The sequence below is a fragment of the Muscardinus avellanarius genome, assembly GCF_963383645.1.
Source record: "Muscardinus avellanarius genome assembly, chromosome: 4".
Lineage (NCBI taxonomy): Eukaryota > Metazoa > Chordata > Mammalia > Rodentia > Gliridae > Muscardinus > Muscardinus avellanarius.
The window spans coordinates 33,307,088-33,328,517 of NC_137789.1; the positions used below are offsets into that span (position 1 = coordinate 33,307,088).

A 21,430-nucleotide genomic window follows, 5' to 3' on the forward strand; every position below is an offset into this window, starting at 1 on the left:
TGGACAATACTTCATAGAACTCTGGAGTTGGAACTGACAGAAACAGTATAGTTAAATAATTTCATGATTTAGTTTCAAAGTCTCCCACTTTATAACTCACCTTCTCTTATGTTCATATACTTCTAAGCTTAAAATTCTTCTATTAGATATTTACAAAACATTGAACTATGAAAGAACCATTCTATTCTGCAAACATATTTTAAAAACCATTAGGGAATACATGAAGACAATCAAATTTGTTAGAAATCTCTCCTAGACCTGGCTGATATGGAGCATCAAGATGGATTTCACAGTTATATATCGGCAAAGGAATGTTTAGAGATAAGATGAAAGCAGCCCTCCTTATTAATCACACATTGTATATTTGACTTCTGCTTTTCCCCTCAGCCTTTAAATCAGCTACATCTGGTTCTTGCTACTTAAGTGTGCCATTACCTTTTGCATTAAAAGGCAGTTACTCCTAGAAAAAGCAGGCCCATTTGATTAAAAAATAATTAACCAGAGATATATTCATGCAACTCATCATGGCAGCTTAAATAAGCATTTTAATATAGGTTGTAGGTCTCCTTAAGTTCTAAAACAGGGTCAGCAGAACTGGGAAGCTGTGATTATGATGAACAAAAACATAAAATAGTTATTTTGCTTTCTTGTATTAACTTTTATAGTTACACAGAAAAACACATCGTACAGAACAGTTAACATCTGACATGTACATAAGATTGTAAAGCAGCTTGACCTTCCTGCAGCCACCCTCTGAGGTGGGATGTCCTTCTGTATGAAGCCTGGGATACATGGCTGTTTTTATACCCAGAGCAAGTCAAGTTCTGGGAACCGACTCCTACTAATGAACTGCACAAGAAATTAATGTATAATTGTCAACAATACTATAATTCAAAGCTGGGCATTGTGGTGTATGCTTGTAATCTCAGCTTCTGGGAGGGTGAGACAGGAGGAATGTGGTTCAAGGACAGCCTTGGCTACTTAGTGAGGCCCTCTGCAACTCAGTGAGACCCTCTTTCAAAATAAAGAATAACAGTTGGGCTGAGGGTGTAGCTCAAAGGTAGAAGGTCCCTAGGTTCCATCCCCAGTACCACACACACAAAAAAAATAGAATATTATACACTGGAACTCAGTAATTAGTGAATTTTCTCAGGAGTGGAAATCTGCCTAGGAAATCAAACTATAATTTGGAATTTCTTGTTCAGCAGGGAATCTGTTAAGTTTGATACTATAAGAAAGTGCTTAAGGTTGCACCAGAATGTAAATTAAACATCACTGTCTTTTTAAAAAGTATATATATATATATATATATATATATATATATATATATACAAACTAACCATGTATTTAGTGAGGCAAGTAATTTATATTCTGGCATAAGCCTCTCATTTCAAGGCTGACTATTCACAAATGGTTTTCAAATAGGCAGTTGTTTTGTAAACCACACTTTGTGAAGTACTGATTGTTTGCCTGAGACAGAATTATATTGGGAAGCTTTTTCTACTCGAGCCCTTGAAATTGTCAGGTACATGGTAGATACCTCTATTTGCATTTTAGAATTCTCTGCATGATGAATGCTGAAAGTTAGAAGCTATATATAGCAAAATGCATAATTAAGTAATGCTAGGTTGAGTAGGTCAGTAGTTAAGCATATGTGTGCTGAAGTTGGAGACTGAGTTGTTCCTTGTTTTTGAGGAAATTGTTTAGTGGTTTCTAAGTCTCAGTAGTCTCATCTATAAAGCAGCTATAAAGTGAAGTTTTGAGGTTAAAATTGCCAGGAGGTTTTCCTTGAGAAAAGGGAAATATTTAGCTCAATGGCTGCTGCATAAAAGGCAGCTGATATATGTCCACTGTAAATGGCAGGTGTTATCTTCTCAGTGAAAACTTAATTTACCATACTTAAGGATACAAATATATAAAAACCTCAAAATCATCCAGACAAGCAGGGAACATACTGCTAACATTTGCTTGTCCTTGGCTTCTTTCGCAAGGAAGCCATCAAATGTAGTAGTCAAAGTACTTTTGGTTATAAGTGTTGAAAACATAAATCAATGTGATTGAAGGAAAAACAAAACTTGACTGTTTAGGGGAGATTATTAGATTATGCAACTTACAAATGCAGGTTCAAGGGTGGCTCTTACTGAAAACATGTCTGGATCTAGATACTCAAAGCATATTCCTTTATCATCTGACTTACTCACCCACTCATTCACTCACTCTATCATCTATATCCATCACTTTTTCTTGGCTTTATTTCTAGGCTGGCTTTCGGTTTTTTGATTTTGCTGTAGAAAATTGGGCATCATCAGGCATCTCTGTTACTAGCTCATTAACCACAGAGGATCTTGCCTAAAACAGTGTCCCAGTTTTGGACAACACACACTTGCTAAGCAAGAGGAGAACATTGTTTTGCCATCCTCAAGCATGTACCCACTCCTGAATCTGTGGTGAAATCAACTCTGCCCTAAGCATTGCTTCTGAAAGGAGAATAGACAATTTCCCAAAAGGAAGTTAATGAATGTCATTAGGAGAAGAGGAACATCTGATATAGAATCTAAAATGACAAGTGTCTACAATCCTGACATACTCTGATTCTTTCTACTCTTCCCTTAGTGTTTAAATATGTTAGTTCAATTGGGGGTAAAGCCAGTATTTGACCTAGAGACCTTATGTTTTCTTCAGATCATTTTCAGATGTTTCTTTGAATCTATGTCATTTTTGCTTTGTAATCATCTTTTATAGGTTGAGTCTTTCTCCTTCTTCCACCCTAGTTCTAATTTGGGAATAGAGGATGGAGGAGAACTGCCATATATTGACCAAGAAAAAACTCAGAATTTCTTAGTAACAATATGCGTTTTATTCTAGGATTTCAATTTTGTTACTTTGGGGCAGATTCATGTGTGATAAGTACAAATAACAACGGATGATGTTAGAAATTGAACTGCCAAAGTTTCACAAAGGGGAATTTACATTTAGACTGTATTTATTACATGATAATAATGTTCCTATGAATTATAAAATACTGGACGCATTATGGTTCACTAAATCAGTAAATATCACGTAGCTGTTAATGACTTGGAACCCGGCTTGCTAAATGCAACTTGGCAGAGCTGTCAAGTGGTTAAAAGTGTTGGTATGAGAGTTGAGGACTTCAGCGCTCAAGTCCAAATGTGGCTGTTTCTGTGGTGTGTGGCCTTGGACCTGACTTCTCTGGGATGCAATTTCCCCATATGTGTAATTGGGTAATAAAATGCAGTCACCACTCAGTGGTGGGGGAGAATTAAGTGCACTGACAGGGAAGTGCAGACTTCTGCATTTTTCAAGCAATGCATATGCTCAACTTTATTCTCCCCAGTGTCTAACAAGCTCCTTCCTAGTAAGTCACTTAATAATTCTTTTTGGCCCCTATGGTACCATTTATTTTATAACCATAGTTTTCTCTAAGATGGCATCATAAAAGAAAAAAAATTACCTAAGGCGAGAAGGGTAAATGCTTCTATATGGGCTATACTTCCAGTGCCTATTTTTGAGTTTGCAAAGGAGCATAAAGAATCATAGCAAGCTCGCAAGCTCTACAGCTTATTTTACACATCATTGCCTATATTTTCATATTCCTTAAAAGATTTTGTTTTAAGCATCTACCTTTGTCCACTCCTTGTTCTATCCTCCCAGTAAAACATGATATTTTTATTTATCATTATAAAAATAGTAGCAGGAGACTGATTTTTTTTTTTTTTTTTTTTTTTTTTTTTTTTTTGCTGGTACTGGGGTTCCTGGAAGCCCTTCTACCTCTGGGCTACACTCCCAGACCTATTTTTACATTTTCATTTTGGAAACAGGGTCTCCTAAGCCAGTGCGCGCGGCTGGCTTCGAACTTGCACGATCCTCCTGTCTCTGCCTCCCAAGCGCGGGGATTACAAGCATGCGCCACCACGCCCGGCAATTGATTTTTTTTTCTGAAATGAGTGGTCAGCATGGTATAATGCAAAGACCAGAGCACTAAGATTTAGACTGAATTGTGCTAACTCTGCTGCATTCTTGCTGGGTAACCTTGGGTCTCATAATTTTCCCTCTCTAGTGCTGTATCCTTAGCTACAAAGTGAGAACAACGAGGCTGACAGCTCCTAACTCACATCTTTCTGTGAGGGTTCAATGAGATAATGTCTATAATAGGAAAGCACAATCCAACTGCAAATTTTCATTATAAATGTTATTATTATGTATATGCATCAGTATATTAGGAGTTTGTTAGCAACTGAATTCCTATGTGCTCTGTTTCTATTTCCCCTACTCCCAGAGATGCATAGAATCTCTGCCAGATGGCCAGTTTGCCAGCTGTGTCTTGTTTTGTCATTGTAAATATTACATGGCCCAACTGAGAGCCTTTGCTTATAATGTAGTATGCTTTTTCCTTTATCTCTTGCAGCTTGAGAATTACATTGTGGAAAATATGAAGTCGGAGATGGCCCAACTACAGCAGAATGCAGTTCAGAACCACACGGCCACCATGCTCGAGATAGGAACCAGCCTCTTGTCTCAGACAGCAGAGCAGACCAGAAAGCTGACAGATGTTGAGACCCAGGTATGCCCCTGGGGCCAGAGTCCACACATTAAACCAGAGATTTTTTTTTGTTTTATCCTTTAGCCTCCATAAACACAGAGCACATTTTGGCATGGAGATTGAGGAAACATATACACTTTTGTTTATTGGTAATAGCAACAATGACTGCCTGACATGCTATGTATGTTTCTTTTGACTTAATGAGATTCGGTGTATCTAGCTTTGTAAGTGTTTGCTAAAACAGGGCTGGTAAGGAATCTAATCAGCTTCTAAGTTCAAATAAACACTGTGGCTACCAACTGTGATATGATATGTCTAACAAAATAACCCTTTTCGTAGAATTGATGCTTTGATATGCATCTTGGACCTGTCTTGTTTTATCTCTCAGTTAATGCTCTGTCCAGGCACCTGCAAAGGTTTTGTGCATTCAGTGTATTGAAAGGAAAATCTCAAATGAAGTGATCAGGAAAGTATATATGTTTACACATATATCCCCACACAAGGGACAAGGCTACACTTATTTAATACAAATCAATAAAAACTAAGGATGTCCATTAATTATCACTGACACAATCCCCCTTATAGGTTAGTGCCAAAAGAAAATATCGAAATATCATTTTTTCCCAATATTTGGAAGGTTTACAAGGGAGATTGTAGGGTCAAGGCCAGCTTCAGCAACTAAGAAAGACTCTCAACTTAGCTAAACCTTTTTACAAAACAAAAATGAAGAGCTGGGGGTATAGCTCAGAGATAACATGTCCCTGTGTCCCAGCCCCAGTACCAAATATGTATATTACATCTATAATATTATTATTTTATTTATTTATATATTTTCATATACTTAAATTATAATTTTTTGATGACTAGAAGATAATCTCTTGTTGCCCTTTTAGCCATTGAAATAATTGTTCCAATTACCACTATGAAACTCATGGGATAAGTCTATGAGTCACAATGTAGGTGACATCATGAATAAAAGCTGAAATATATAGAAGCAAAGATAAGGTGGAGCTTTATTACAGATCATATGTTAATATTTAAAAAGAATAACAATGATAATTTATATAGGTAAAGCATCTTATATAATACCACAATGTTTCTATGTTAAAATGATATTTATAAAAATTATTTAGAGCCATAGGTCATGAAGTTTGAGTGATTTTTTTTCACACTGATACAACTAATGAATATTATTCAGGACTCATTTCTTTTCTTTCTCACTTGATTTTCCTTCTATTTTTCTTGATTAGTAATACTAATAATTGAATAATTAAATTAGAATTTAGTGTCTATTCCATTAGAAAGATAAATCACATAGATTTTGGAAAATATTTTTGCTGTACATTATCATCAGATAAACATGAGGGAGAGAAGGGAGAAACTATATATAATAAAAATTATAAGACATTTAATCATTTAGCACATGAAGCAAGTGTGGTGATCTATACTCTTTGGCTTCTTGCGGTATAAATAATGTTATTGTATTTTTCTAATTAATAAAAATTAGAAACAAAAATTAGACAAAAATTAGAACAAACTGCCCATTTTTTCCTACCATGAATTATCATATGTTAAAAAATAAAATATACTATGTACCCTACCTCATTGCGCACTTAACCTTTTTATACATTTTTATTATTACTTTAATTAAATACATGAAAAAGCTTCATATTTAAGAGTTTTAGAAAAAACTCTTATTTTGAGTACTTTTTATGCATCTTCAACTTAGGAATTGGAATTGTAGGGGAAAATCCCACTATTATCATTTTAATCTTCAAACTGTAAAGATGCATGCTCTATAAAGGCTTAAGAGATATTGATGTGTTCTCAGTACTATGCAAAATAGTACAGAAAATTCAAATAAATAAGTTAGCTGTTCCATTCCACATTGTGAGTGCAACACTCACAATGTAGAACAGCTAAAATTCCTCATTAAAGCCAATAAAATTCCTCATATGCCAATGAAAGTTTATTAGATCTAGCAATTGCAATTTTAAGATAGCTTATACCTGAGAAACTCAAAAATAACAAATCCATCAGAACTAGTTATAAGAAGTACATAGAGAGGGAAGTCAGTGGATCAAACTGTGTCTACTTTAAGAAGCAAACCCCATGTGTTCTTTTTCTCTTCATTTTAATGTCTTCCAGTTAATTTTACTATTTGCAGCTATAACATGCCTAACATTTTTCAGGTAAATGTATACTCACATAGGATGTATTCGAACTGTTGCAACAAGATGTGATCTGCCTAGACTTAACCACCCAAGTCCTGATCCAGGGCCATATCTACACTGTGAATCCTGATTTGTTCCTTAGCCTCAATAGCCTGTGTGCAGTTACTCTAAGCACTTAGAAACCAGTATACCTTCTGTGTGCAGCGTATCCTCTCATGATTTTGCTTTTATACTTGCTCACTGAACTTTACTTAACTTTGGTATGTGCCTAAAACTCATTTTTCGTACTCGGTTATTACAAGAACTCATGGCAATGGCTTTGCAATAAACTGTAGTGCCCTGACGTTCACATGGCCATGTTGTAAAGAAAAGTGATTCATGGTTTCCTAGTCCTCTGCTGACCTCCTTGATTTGCAACTTCCTGAAAGATGGTGGCCATGATTTTGTGGCCACGCATTGAAAACCTTCTGTTTCATAAGCATTTTGATCAGAAAAGAGACTGATAATCCCTGCTGGCCATGGTGGAGAGAATTAGGAGCAATACCAAGCCCCCTCAGTCTTGTTTAGTACTGTTTGCACTGTTATTAGTTTTCCCAATATCTTATGTCCTCCAAATTCCTCTTTCCAAGTGTACAATGTGAAGGGGTTAATTTCAGTAGTTAATTTATGTCCTTTCGTGTCCTGTCATTCCAATGCTCACTTCTTTTTCAGGTAAATTTGATCTTGGGAGAATTATCAGACAAAAAAAATCCATTAAACTCCAACTCATGCTTGGCTCTGTTCTAAGTGGTTATATATATACTTGCTATTTTATAAGAGTAATAACAATGATAAATCCAGTGGGGGTAGATGGTATTACCATCCCTTATTTAAAAATAAGGAAATTGAAACAGCTCTGCATAAAAGAGCTAAGGCATGTTGGAGTGAGAATTTGCAGTTGGGCAGCCCAGCATTAATATCCACATGTCTTACCAGCTCTCTATCGGTACAGATTCTCTCCTTTGGTTCTGTTCGTTCTTGATATAGGACAATAAATGGGTCCAACCACTGGTAGGGTGGAAATCATACAAAGCAAAAGGTGACACAGACTTAGCAGCAGCCCTGCATGCTTTCTATAAATGAGAAAGACGCTGCTGTGGCCCTGCGGATGACAGTAACGCTCCACCTACTAGTGCTATTCTTCCACCGTGCCAGAGGCGCCATCACATGCAATCCTAGGATCCCGTGCTGTCCTGGCCATGCTCCAGTTATGTTCACTATAGTGATATTTCATGGACATGAAGCCAAGTTTCCTCTACTTTCTAATAACTTATATGATAACCATAGCGTTAAAAGTGGAATTTAATCCATTTTGAAAAGGTATTTTAAGTACTTTCTTGATTTTGCATTTTGCATAGGTACTACATAGACTACAACAACCAAGAAAGTAGTCCTTGTAGTGTGGAGAAACCTTCCTAATCATTTCTAACTTCCTATTGAATTAATGAGCTACACATCTTTCCAGTCTCCTGCTCCAGGAGTGGGATTGATCAGTGGGCCTAGATGCTTTGCTCTGAAGTCTTTCACTCTTGATACAGAGACCACAGTCCCCAGTGGCTACTTTTAGTCAATGAGTCACTGTGGCAGGGACCCTGAGCTCCTGGGTGTAGGACCCTGCTGACCTGACGCAGGCATGTGCACTTGCTGAAAGTTCTCTCAGTTCTCACAGCTGCCCTGCAGGCTAGATTTCCACCTGACCTTTTTCTGTTCCCCTCTTCTTTACTGTGGTTACACCTGCCTCTCAATCTGAAGGCTCTCCTAGCCTCCTCTGACTTCTACCTGATTTTCCCTAATCAGTTACCTGCATATTGAATCCTATTTTATCGTCACCTGCTCAGAAGTCAGAAAGTATCACACCTGTTATTTGAACCTAATTAGAAATTTGAAGCCAGGTGTGGTGGCGCATGATTGTAATCCCAGCATTCAGGTGGTAGAGACAGGAGGATCACAGACAACCTCAGCTGCTTAGTGAGGCCCTTTGCAACCCAGAGAGACCCTGTTTCAAAAATAAAGAATAAAAAATCAGGGCTAGGGTTGTAATTCAGAGGTAGAATGCCCCTGGGTTCCATATCCAGTACTGAATAAAGAGAAAAGAAAAGAAAAGAAAGGAAAAGAAAAGAAGAGAAAAGAAGAGAAAAGAAAAGAAATTTGAGGCAGCTCATAAACAGATAAGCATGAGACTCTAGGAAGAAACCGATTTCTTCATATATCTTCTTTTAAGGGACAGCTCTAAAGTTGAGCCTTTAACTTGATTAGAGAATAGTTGAATAAACATTTAACATTGACCTAAGTGAAATGATGGTGATATATACTATCTAAGGAAAATACTCTAGAAATGAGCTTTCATATAATAAGCAATTAGAAGGCTGAGTAAACTATGGCCCACTGGTCATATTATTGCCATTTGTTTTTGTAAATAAAGTTTTATTGAACATAGCCACACTCATTCATTATGTGTTGTCTGTGGCTGATTTCTCAATACAAGAGCAGATTTGAGTAGATATCTGCCAAGAATAAGATATTTACCATTTGGCCTTTTACAAATAAATCTGACCAATTCCTGAATAAGGATATAAACTTCTAGAAAACAGGTATTTTGTCTGTCTTATTCTTGCCCACTGCTCTGTCATTATGATTTAGAGCTGAACTTGATACATAGTGGCTTTCAATAAGTACTTGTTAAATAATTAAATTAGCTGATTTTAATTCCTTAATGCCTCTGAACTTTAGCCTAATCACCCCAAGCCCAAGGGCAATATGCTGAGGGTAGCTTTTGATAGTAATATATATGCACCAATAGCTGATGGGGGAGAATATCTTTGAAGAGAAGCAGTCTACTGCAGTGATACTCTGAGGACAAAAAAAATCGTGTAAATATGCTTTCTCTGTACAATGAGGAGCATGGGAAACTTGGTACATTTCTGCCTCATAGTTGTAATTTAGTTTGTGTTGAGAAAATAAGTCTGATGCCAAGGGCTGCAGGAAGCAGAAGATCTCATGGTGCTTTGGAGGAAACCATTTTAGTAGCAGTTGTTATTGACTAAAGAGATACCTTTCTTAGCCAGAGGGAAGATTCTTGTTTATAGCTATATGAGCCTATGGGGGACAATTCAAATTGTGAAAATAGACCACCAGGGTTTCCTTTGGATCCTCCTGTGTGTAAGTGGTGTTGAGTTACTTTATTGCATAATTTCTGCATCTCTAATATTAGTTATATTTCTACCAAATTAAAAAATAGAGGTCCTTGCATTATAAATATGACATATAGTTGTATAATTGTGTTATAAATATATATTCAACATGATGAAATGATTATTATATTTTAAATGTAATAGACATTATATGTCTTCTAAATATAAAATGTCACATAAAACTATATGGTATTAATTATATATTATTATATCATGACTACGATTGATAATAATTCTTTAAGATTATTTAGTTTCTACGTTTGTATTTTCTCAGTGGCTTCACCCAAACTTTTATGTGTTTTATTTCTCAAGGCTTAAGACTCTTGGGTGGCCTTTCATTATTTTTCATGAGATTGATTTTTTTATTTTGTGTATTTGGATTGTATTGAAAATGGCATACATTTAGACTGTACTTGGTTCCCTCCCCCCCAACAATGAGTGTCCAGGTTACATTCATACTTTTACACATATTCGAATGTAGCTCCTCCATTAATCAACTTCAGCCTTCTTCATCTCCTACCCTTCCATTTCAGCTTTGCTGAGGTTTCCCTTCCATTATCTGGCATCCCTCTGGTATTCCTAATAGTCCTTAGTTTGGGCATATTAGAGAAAACATATGTCCCTTTCCTTTCTGTGCTTAGCTGATCTCACTTAACACAATGTTTTCTAGGTCCTTCCATCTTCTTGCAAATGACCTGTTTTTGTTCTTCTTTATAGCTGAGTAGAATTCCATTGTATGTATTTGCCATAATTTTGCAATTCTGTTGATAGAGACCTAGGTTGGTTCCATATTTTGGCTATTATGAATTATGTTGCTATGAGCATGAGATTGGTATTTTAAGAAACTGGGGCAATAGTTTGGTGATTCATCTCATGTCCTGCATTTATCTGGATATTTATATATTATGCTATTTGATTCATTCTTTCATTCCCTATTGTGGCTTTAAAATGGACATTACTACATCTAAAATAGTGATTGGACTGAGTAGAGTTGAGCATTGCAGCTGGGCACTTTATAGAATTACTGTTCACTGCATATGGCATTTCATGGGAGGTAGCAATGCCAGATGGCCCCCCTCAGTGAATCTGTTTGCTGAGGATCCTCTATATCACTCCATCACAATGGTTCACTTTACCCATGGAAATGATCAAATAACCTGTGAGATTCTTCACCCCCTTGAGTGTCACTGACCCAAACAATACTTCATCCGTTTTGCTAAATAGTGATTTTTTTATTACAACCCATTCATTCTTACTATATCTCTTAGCTTTCATTCTTCTATAAAAATTTTAATTGCCAAGGCATCATATTTTTGCTATAGTGTTCATTTTAAAAAATAAGTAAAGCAAAAGCAAGCATGATTCTATAAACAAAGCAAGGCTGATTTCAAAGTGAATGTACCATTCAAAAAGATTTTGTTTTGTGACTGTTATATTTTTCCTCAACCTTTACCTTTGTTTTAGTGTTAATATTAATTTTAAAACAAGAGACACTCTTTAAAAAGTTAAGGAGTAGGGAGTGCCTGAAATATTTCCTCTGGGAAACTATGCTTTTAATTTTTTAAAGAAAAAAACTAAAATCTTAAAATCCATAAATCCTCAGTTTTGGATCTTATATCTTCCTACCTTTGTGGCATACCCTGGAAAATTTAAGTTTTGACATTGGTCCTTGGGGGCTTGTTCCACATACTCTTCACTTTTCTTTCTTCCTTTTTCTATTTTCTCCTCCCCCCACCTCCAGAGATGTGCTTTTGGGATGTGTTTAGGCTGAGAAGGAAATGCCTTTTGTCATTTTAATGGAACACTTTGGTTATTGCTAAACAGAAGGTTCCTTAGACACATGGCAGAAAGTGGTCAATTTATCATAGTTTGCTATACAGTTGTCTGGGTTGCCCACTTTTGAACTTCAGGCCTATTTGAATACATCAGTGGAGAGAGTTGAAATAAAGCAGCAGTGATGTCAAGGTGACGGGGGCAGAGGAGAAGGGGTTGGCATTAGTGCTCCAGTCTGATCTGAGGTGACTAGCATTTGGCCTGAACTTCTGAGACTGGTCCCCTCCTTCTGCCACCCTCAGATGCTGCTTCGGACTTGAGCTGTTTCTTGCTATTCACTCAGCTTAAAAGAAAAAAAAAGTACTGTTTATTGTCAGTGTATTATCCAAAACCAAGCTATGAGTATTCCATTGTGCTGGACTTTGTCCTGGGGTTTGCAGGTCCAGTAGGCTCCAGACAGAGCAGTTGGACATCCGAGGAGGGCAGAAAAGTGAACAAGCAGGATTATTTTTGATAGTGATGATTCCATGAAGAAAATAAAGGAGGGTGAGCTGATGAAGGGTGAGGGGCCATGGTCAGAAAGAGCCACTCTGAATACGACCTGATGATTAAAAGATATCTGGGAATGGGAAGTCCAGGCAGAGGAAACTGTAAGTGCAAAGGCTTTGAGGTAGAAATACATTTGGCATATTGAGGTGGCAGACAGAATCTATGGGGTGGAGCATAATGAATGAGGAAGACAGAGGCAGGAAGTAAGGTCTCAGAAGTAAGCAGGGTCCTGGTTACCTGGAGTCTTGTAGACCAGACTACAGATGTTATAATATAAACTAACTGCAAAGGAAGCCGTTTATGTATTTGACTTAGAAGATGACACAGGATCTGATTTGTTCTTTTATTTATTTATTTATTTATTGTGGTACTGAGTATGGAACCCAGGGGCTTTTCTACCTCCAGGCTATACTCACAGACCTATTTTATACTTTATTTGGAAACAGGGTCTCACTAAGTGGCTGAGAGTCTCACTAAGTAGCTGGGGCTGACTTTGAACCTGTGTGATCCTCCTGTCCCTCCAGGTGCTGGGATTACAAGTGTAAACCACCATATTCACCACACCTGGCTGATTTGTGCTTTTAAAAAGTTGTTCTGTGGAAAATGGACTACAGATAAGCAAAGAGAAGCAGGAGGACAGATTAGGAGCTGTATTCAGAGAGCTGTAGGCTGCTTCATTGTCAATGTCAATGATTTCATTCTGTTCTCAGTGAATATGGAGAAGAGTACCTACTCTCCCCTGTAAAATAAAATAAATGGTGTTTGAGAATTTCAGGAAGCATGATTAGAGAATATAGTGAATAAAAATAAAACAGATTTTATTTAACCACATATGATATGCCTGATTTAGTTACCCAGTGTGCCTTTCATCAATAAACAAGTACTGAGTCCTCTTGGTGCCAAGCACTCTTCTAAATGTTACCAAAAAGATACAAGTGTTCCACTCTTTATCCCATTGTTTTATAAATGATCACTGAATAAGCAAAGAAACAAAAAATATAATGGATACAGATATGTTTAGAAGTTGAAATGGGTTCTGTATCCTCAACCTTGGCATGCTCTACCATTTTTTCTTCTGATTTGCTCCTAACTCTACCTTGTACTTTAAATTTGTTCTAAATAAAATGATGCAGAATAGGGAATTTACAAAATCCTAAGCTACACCACAAACATATGACTTTAGTAGTAACTTTCAGACTGGATTGCAGAGCCCTATCATGAACAACATACTGTATAGATGGATCAGCAAGTTAAACATTTTTGAAGTACAGATGTCTCATCTCACCATTCTCTGACCCATCTCTCGCCACTGCTGCACCATCGCCATTCCCTGCAGAACCACGACTGGAGTAAGTGAGTAAGAAAGACTGAGGGAGGCTGAATTGTGCACATACAGGGTCAGGCCATGTCTTTACTTAAAACTTATATGCTGTTCATTGCTGTTGTGGAATATTAATGTTTATTTTTAATGATGCATTAAAATATCACTTATATTGATTGCTAAGTTTTTGGCACTCCTTTACACTGCCTTTGTACCTGCCTCTCTGACCTGTCCATTTTCTGATACGTCCCCTTTCTCTTGCATTATCCTGAAGCATTTCAGGATGTATTGAAAGGCTTCTTTTTATGCATCTAAAATGATCCCAGATTTAGACTTAATACAGGATGGGAAAACCTTATTTTTTATTTTATATTTATGTGGATGGGAAAACTTTAAAGGTGTCAGATTTAGAGGGTGACTCTTTAATACTAATCTTGCAAAAGCTTTCTCAGGTTTCTTTTAATAAGTAGATCTAAGAAGAGTCTAATGATTTTGCTAAAATCATAAGAGTTTAAAGGTTTTCAAATAATGTAGAAAGCTTTTTAAACTAATTTACCATGTTCCTTGCCATTTATACTCCCTTAAGAAGGAAAGGGAGGGCAGAGTAAAGACAGGGACAGGGATAGGACATAAGCACAGTTTGAAGATATCTGATAGAACTGCAGTATGTTACCCTTGCTTAGAGAATGATAGACTGCTACAAAGCTCACAGGTTCACATCATATTAGCACCCGACCAATGGCATGGGTCTTTGTGATTCAAAAGTAGTTGGGAATGTTTAGTTACTGGAAGATCCAGTGGATTTCAAAGGATAAAGGCAATCTGCCTCTACTGCAATCTGTTACCGATTATTTCATCTACTAAAATTAAGGTCCCCATTGATTTGACTTTCCCTCTTAATTTTTTGTATAGAGCAATAGGATCTATTGAACTGTCTGATTTGAAATCAGTGTCTTCCCTTGGTGTTTGGATGAATTTGGACCTCTCTCTGAACCTGTTTCCTTTCAATTGTGAAGCAATAATAACAATTTCTTCTTTTACAGGGAGCCATTTCTAGTAAGTGACATGACATCTAGTAGGGATGGCATGACATATTAGATGTAGGCCATGATACATATTAAATAAATAGGCATTCATGAATCTTTCTAAACTGTCAACAGGTGTTTTCATATTTCTAAGTGGCTTTTGTCAGGTGATGGGTCTAGTGGGGTATATTTTATATACTTATTACTCTTTTTAAATTATTCTCAATATCTAACACCATGTTCTAATACTCACTTTGTACTTGGAAATTTTGGATGAAATATATAAAACAATTAGTAGAGTAGATTATTCTAGGATTGTAGAACACAGTAATTAAAATATATAAATGGATTTAACAACACAATGTTCTCATTCAACTGAAAATTCAATCTTAAATCAACAGTATGCTTTAAAAAGACATAAATCAGTAGTTAGTAGAATGCACACTTATAGTTTTTCTTGAATAACTGTTATTGAAAAACAAAAGTCCTAAGGAAAAAATTCAGCTATTTTATGTTTTGTTTTGTGAATGAAATTTGAAATGTTTTGTTTTTTATCTGAAGGTACTAAATCAAACTTCTCGACTTGAAATTCAACTGCTAGAAAATTCATTATCAACCTACAAACTAGAGAAGCAACTTCTTCAACAGACAAATGAAATTTTAAAAATTCATGAAAAAAACAGGTGAGGATTTTCCTATTATAAAATTAGTTATGTATATACTTTTCATATCCTGTATCTTTCTGCTAACTTCAAAATATTAAGGTTGAACTGGTTTACCAAAAACAAACATGAAATCAAACTAATTTCTTATATGAAAATCAAGTATGGCTTGGAGAAAATACAGTGAATATATCAACAATAAGATCAGTACTGTTTCTTTTTTTTCCTTTTAAATTTTTTTATTGGTGCATTATATTCAAACATCATATTGGGGTAAAAACTTATGTATACAAACATGTACTCATTGCTGATTTAACCCCTACCCAATTCCCACCCCATTCCCTCCCCGCCCCTCCCTCCCTTGCTTGGCTTAGTGATTGACTTTGATATGTTTAAGTACATTGTGTGTTTTAGAGATTTTCCTCTTCCCCCCTCCTTTATCCTCCTTTAGGTTGTCTTGTTTGCTCCTCTATAGGATTTCCTCTTTCAAGAGTTCCTCCTATGACCCATTTTTCCCTAACTCTCCCATATTAGGTAAAGCATCTGATTTCTTATATTTTGTGACTGACTAATCTCACTTAGCATAATGTCCTCCAGTTCCATCCATTTCCCTGAAAATGATGTAATTGAGTTTTTTTAATGGCTGAGTAAAATTCCATTGTATACATATCCCACAGTTTTGTAATCCATTCATCTGTTGATGGACATCTTGGCTGGTTCTATAGTTTGGCTATGGTGAATTGTGCAGCTATGAACATACATACACATGCATAAGTTTGGTAGTTTGGCTTCCTATATTTTGGGTAGATACCCAGAAGTGGTATTGCTGGATCAAATGGTAGATTTGTACCCATTCTTCTGAGGATTCTCCATACTGTTTTCCAAAGTAGTTGCACTAATTTTCAATCCCACTGACAATGTCTTAGAGTTCCCACTTCTCCACATCCTCGCCAGCATCTGTTGTTGTTTGTGTTTTGAATGATTGCCATTCATGTTGGAGTTAGGTGAAATCTCAGGGAAGTTTTGATTTGCATCTCTCTTATTGCCAGTGATGTTGAGCATTTTTTCATGCATTTATTGGCCATTTGAATTTCTTCTTTTGTGAAGTGTCTATTTAGTTCATTTGCCCATTTTGTTATTGGATGCTTTGTTTTCTTAGTGTTGAGTTTCTTGAGTTCTCTGTATATTCTAGATATTAGTCCTCTATCAGAGGTGTAGGTGGCAAAAATCTTCTCCCATTCTGTTGGCTCTCGATTGAGGTTCTTGATAGTTTCCTTCACTGAACAGAAGCTCTTCAGTTTCATGCAATCCCATGTATTGATTCTCCTTTTAATTTGTTGTGCCTTTGGGGTTTTGTTGAGGAAATGTTTATCTGTGCCTATGTGTTGTAGTGTTGAACCTATGCCCTCTTCAAGGAGCTTCAAGGTCTCTGGTTTAATTTCCAAGTATTTGATCCATCGTGAGTTGACTTTTGTACAGGGTGAAAAAGTGGGATTAATTTCCAATTTTCTGCATATGGTTAACCAGTTTTGCCAACACCATTTGTTGAAGAGACTGTCTTTTTTTCCAGTGTATGTTTTTGGCCCGTTTGTCAAAAATCAATTGGCTGAAAGTGTGTGGACTTGTTTCTGGGTCTTCTATTCTGCTCCATTGGTCTATATATCTGTTCTTTTGCCAGTACCATGCTGTTTTTATTACCATGGCTTTGTAGTATAGTTTAAAGTCAGGTATTGTGATTCCTCCTGCGTGGTTTTTGTTGCTGAGAACTACCTTGGCTATTCTGGGCTTTTTGTTATTCCAGATAAATTTAATGACTGATTTTTCTATGTCTGTGAGGAATGATCTTGGTAGTTTAATGGGCATTGCATTAAATCTGTAGACCACTTTTGGGAGGATGGCCATTTTAATGATATTTATTCTGCCAATCCATGAACATCATGGATTCTCGATTTCTTTTTTCAGTGTTTTATAATTTTCTTTGTAGAGATCGTTTACCTCCTTGGTCGAGTTTATTCCTAGGTATTTTATTTTCTTGTGGGAGATCCTGAGTGGAAGTGTTTTCTGAATTTCTTTTTCAGTGGATTTATGGTTGGTGTACAGGAAAGCTTCTGATTTTTTAAGATTGATTTTGTATCCAGATATTTTGCTGAATTTGTTGATCAGTTCTTCAAGCCTTTTGGTTGAATTTGTTGGGTTTTCTAAATATAGTATCATGTCATCTGCAAATGGTGAAAGCTTGAGTTCTTCTTTTCCTATTTGTACTCCTTTGATTTTCTTTTCTTGCCTTATTACTCTGGCTAGAGTCTCTAGTACTATATTGAAGAGAAGTGGTGATAATGGACATCCTTGTCTCATTCCAGTTTTTAGGGGGAATTCTTGAAGTTTTTCCTCATTTAATATGATGTTGGCAGTGGGCTTATTGTAGATTGCCTTAATAATGTTGAGAAATGTTCCTTCTATTCCAGTTCTCTGCAGTGTTTTTATCATAAATGGATGTTGAATTTTATCAAATGCTTTTTCAGCATCTTTTGAGATGATCATGTGGTTTTTGTCTTTGATTCTATTTATATGATGAATTACATGGATTGATTTTCGTATATTGAACCAGCCTTGCATCCCTGGGATGAACCCTACCTGGTCATGGTGTATGATTTTCTTGATGTGGTTTTGAATGCGTGTTGCTAGTATTTTGTTTAATAGTTTTGCATCCAAGTTCATCAGAGATATAGGCCTGTAGTTTTCTTTCCTTGAACTGTCTTTATTCTGTTTGGGTATGAGTGTGATGTTGGTTTCATAGAATGTATTTGGGAGAGTCCCGGTTTTTTCTATTTTGTGAAATAGTTTGAGTAGTATTGGGGTTAGCTCTTCTATAAAGTTTTTATAGAATTCACTTGGGAAACCATCTGGTCCTGGGCTTTTCTTTGATGGTAAGCTCTTTATTGCTGTTTCAATCTCTTTAATTGTTATTGGTTGGTTTAAGTGTTCTATATCTTCTTGACTCAGTTTAGGAAGGTTGTATTTATCTAGGAAGTTGTCGATTTCCTCCAGATTTTCCATTTTGTTGGAGTATAGTTTTTCAAAGTAGTTTCTGATAATCCTCTGGATTTCTACGCTGTCAGTAGTAATGTCTCCTTTTTCATCTCTTATCTTCATAATTTGGGTTGATTCTTTTTTTTAGTTAGGTTTGCTAGTGGTTTATCAATCTTGTTAATTTTTTCAAGAAACCAGCTTTTGGTTTTGTTGATTTTATGTATTGTTTTTTTATTCTCTGTTTCGTTAATTTCTGCTCTAATTTTAATAATTTCCCATCTTCTGCTGGCTTTGGGGTTCAATTGTTCCTGCTTTTCAAGGGCTTTGAGGTGTGTCATCAGTACTGTTTCATATATTCTTGAAACACTTGCTTTTTGTAACATTTACCATTATTTTTTAATGTTCAGTTGTTCAAGCCTTACCATATCTACAAAAAGTTGGTTCTATAACTAAGTTCACCCACACAGACTACTTATTTGTCATAGAATTAAGGTTTATAACCATAGAAAAAAATAGAAAAATAGAGCCTCTCTAATTATCACTCAACCCACTCTTAAGCTTTTACAAAATAAGATTTTTTGCATTCAGAGATCTGGCATTAGAAAGGAGCAAAAGTGATATTTTCTTGCAGAAATTGCCTATGAAGATATTTAAGAGCTTTTTATTGTGGTTATTTTTATTTGTTTGTTTTTGGGGTTTTTTTTTTGCCATTTAAAGCCATTTCCCCTTAAACACAATCAATGTTTTTGGTTAACTTTATAGATGTCACCACAGCATTTTTTGTAAACTATGTCTCATCTCAGGTAAGTGAAATGGGACTTGGCATTTTTGAGAGCTAGAAGAGCCAGAACTCTTATTTTGAAGTCACTAACACTGATAATGAACAATTCAGTCAAGCACTGACTTGTATAGGATGAGTGTTCCGTATTTTCCTCTTAGTATTTGGATGACTTAAAAGTTGAGTTTTGGCTTTTGTGTATTTTATGTATTAAAGAAAATAACATTAAAAAAGACTATTTAAATATAATTTGTTTTGATGGAAGTAACGTTTCTGCTGTATTCCAAACCGGGGAGGTATACAAGAGGGCTGCTCTTTCTCCCCTTACTCAACTGATGAGGGAAGAGAGACTGAACAAGTGCGTGATCTCTCCAAGGTCACACAGATTGCTAGTGCAGAACTGGGAAAGTATCCCAGAGTTCCTTGCTGTAACACCCCTCTGTCCTCTCTCATATGTAGCTTCCTATCATCCACAACCTAAAAGGATTTTCCAACTTCATGCTGTAAGTAAACTTTGATGCCAACAATTACAATTAAACTTCTGCACGGAGAAAAAAACCTAGCTGTTGGTTTAGAATCTGGAAGAGGTCACTCGTGCACTATGACTTGTAATTCTAAGTTTTGCATTTATTTATCCTTGTATGGTCTCATGGGGCAAAACATTTAACTATAAATAAACTTGACAGGACTTGACCCTGAACTGGTTGCATGATGAAATGTTCTAGAATTGAAATCCTGCTGAAAACATAGCACTTATTCTACTAGAGTTTCACAGTAAGCAGACCTAAGCATGTATGGAACAGGTTTACTTTACTTTGACCATCTCTTGATTTAGGGTCACTACGCTATCCTTAACTTTTCTTGTTAAAAGTGAACCCCACTTATAGTTATGTACTTCAACATCTGTTGTAAAAGCTTTGTCTAAGAATCTTGAGTTAGTAGAACAATAACAAATTTCTTATTTTTCTGAGTTATTTGTTTTTAGAATTATCAAAAGAACATACTTTTTGTAGAAAAAGCATAAAATGCAAGAAGGAAAATTAAAAGCCAAAGTCCTACTTCACAGACACAGTTGAGTATTTTGCTGAAGATTTTACAAAAATATATTTTTGACCAAAAGTTGTGCCATATTTTATAGCATTTTGTAGCCTGCTTACTTTGGAGTTCATTTCTTCTAAAATCAACAAAATGTCCCACTGTTGTCATTTTTATTAACATATTTCATAATGTAGGTGTAACTTAAGGTGGCTTTAATCCATCTTTTAGTAGTTGTTTTATGACCTATGATTTATCCATTAAAAAGTTGCCAACATGAACTTATATCCTTTAATACTTCCCTTCCTGACCAGTTCATTATCTCTTAGTCTGTGGCTGACACTTTAGTTGACAGAATATCATAATATTCATAAGTAATCCTGAAAGATCTAATCTTAAAGTACAAAAACAAAGCTATCCTTAGTATCAATTATACTCAGGTCAGACTGTCTCTTTTTTCTTCCCCTTCCTTCTTTTCATATTTATTCATCTTCCTTTAAAAATTATCACTTCTCCCTTAATTATTATTTTTTTGGTCTTTCCAAATATCATTTGTATCATTTCCTATTGTGGAATTTTTACTAGGAAATTTTATTCCCTCAAGGCAAACAGATTAAAAATTTTCTCTGTTCCATCAGTAAAACCGAGTCAGAGTGAATTATCAAAGAAGCTCCACCCTGAGTCAGGTTTAAGGAGATTGATTCTCCCTGTGCAAATGCTCTCAGAGGAACCTGATTCTTGACTCCAAGCACATACATGCTTCCTGCTGAATACATCCCCCCCCTAACTAAATTCTAATTTCTACAGAAAACTTGAGTTTTTCTACACATATGAATTACATCATTTATTGCTAATGATCGTTTTCTAAGATTATAGCAATTCCCTTTTCCAGTAACACAGCCAATACAAAAGGAGTTTGGGGATTTGGATTTTAATATGAAATTTGTTTCTATTCTCATGCTGACAGATTTTACATATGTCTTATACTCTTGCTTTTCAGTCACATATGTTTTGACCCTAAATATTTCCAGTGTGGCATTACTTCACACGTGGCTTCTGGGGTGTCCCTCTATCAATTGTTGTAGTTCCTGTTACTGCTGCATCTCCATAGTTAATCTTTCTGTTGAAGGGTGCAGTGAGTGCAATGGAGTGTCGTTGGAACATTGATTCTTAAGCCAGGAATATTTTTTCCTGAACCACTTTCTATGAAGTGTTTTTTTAATACAAACTAAAAATACCCATTTGTGATAGAGCCCATTTTCCCTCTTCTGTTTATTGTTATTGTTTATTTT

The 21,430-nt window shown here is 35.9% G+C and overlaps 1 protein-coding gene across 1 annotated transcript in view; it reads left to right on the forward strand.

The window, feature by feature from the left end:
- The window catches only part of ANGPT1 (angiopoietin 1), a gene marked incomplete at both ends in the record, with an annotated part of 246,280 nt that overhangs the window by 131,894 nt on the left and 92,956 nt on the right, over nucleotides 1-21,430 (forward strand). Inside the window, 2 exons of the mRNA XM_080693637.1 lie at nucleotides 4,427-4,582; nucleotides 15,195-15,316. Coding sequence (XP_080549763.1) covers nucleotides 4,427-4,582; nucleotides 15,195-15,316 — 278 coding nt within the window. The remainder of the gene's footprint in view (nucleotides 1-4,426; nucleotides 4,583-15,194; nucleotides 15,317-21,430) is intronic.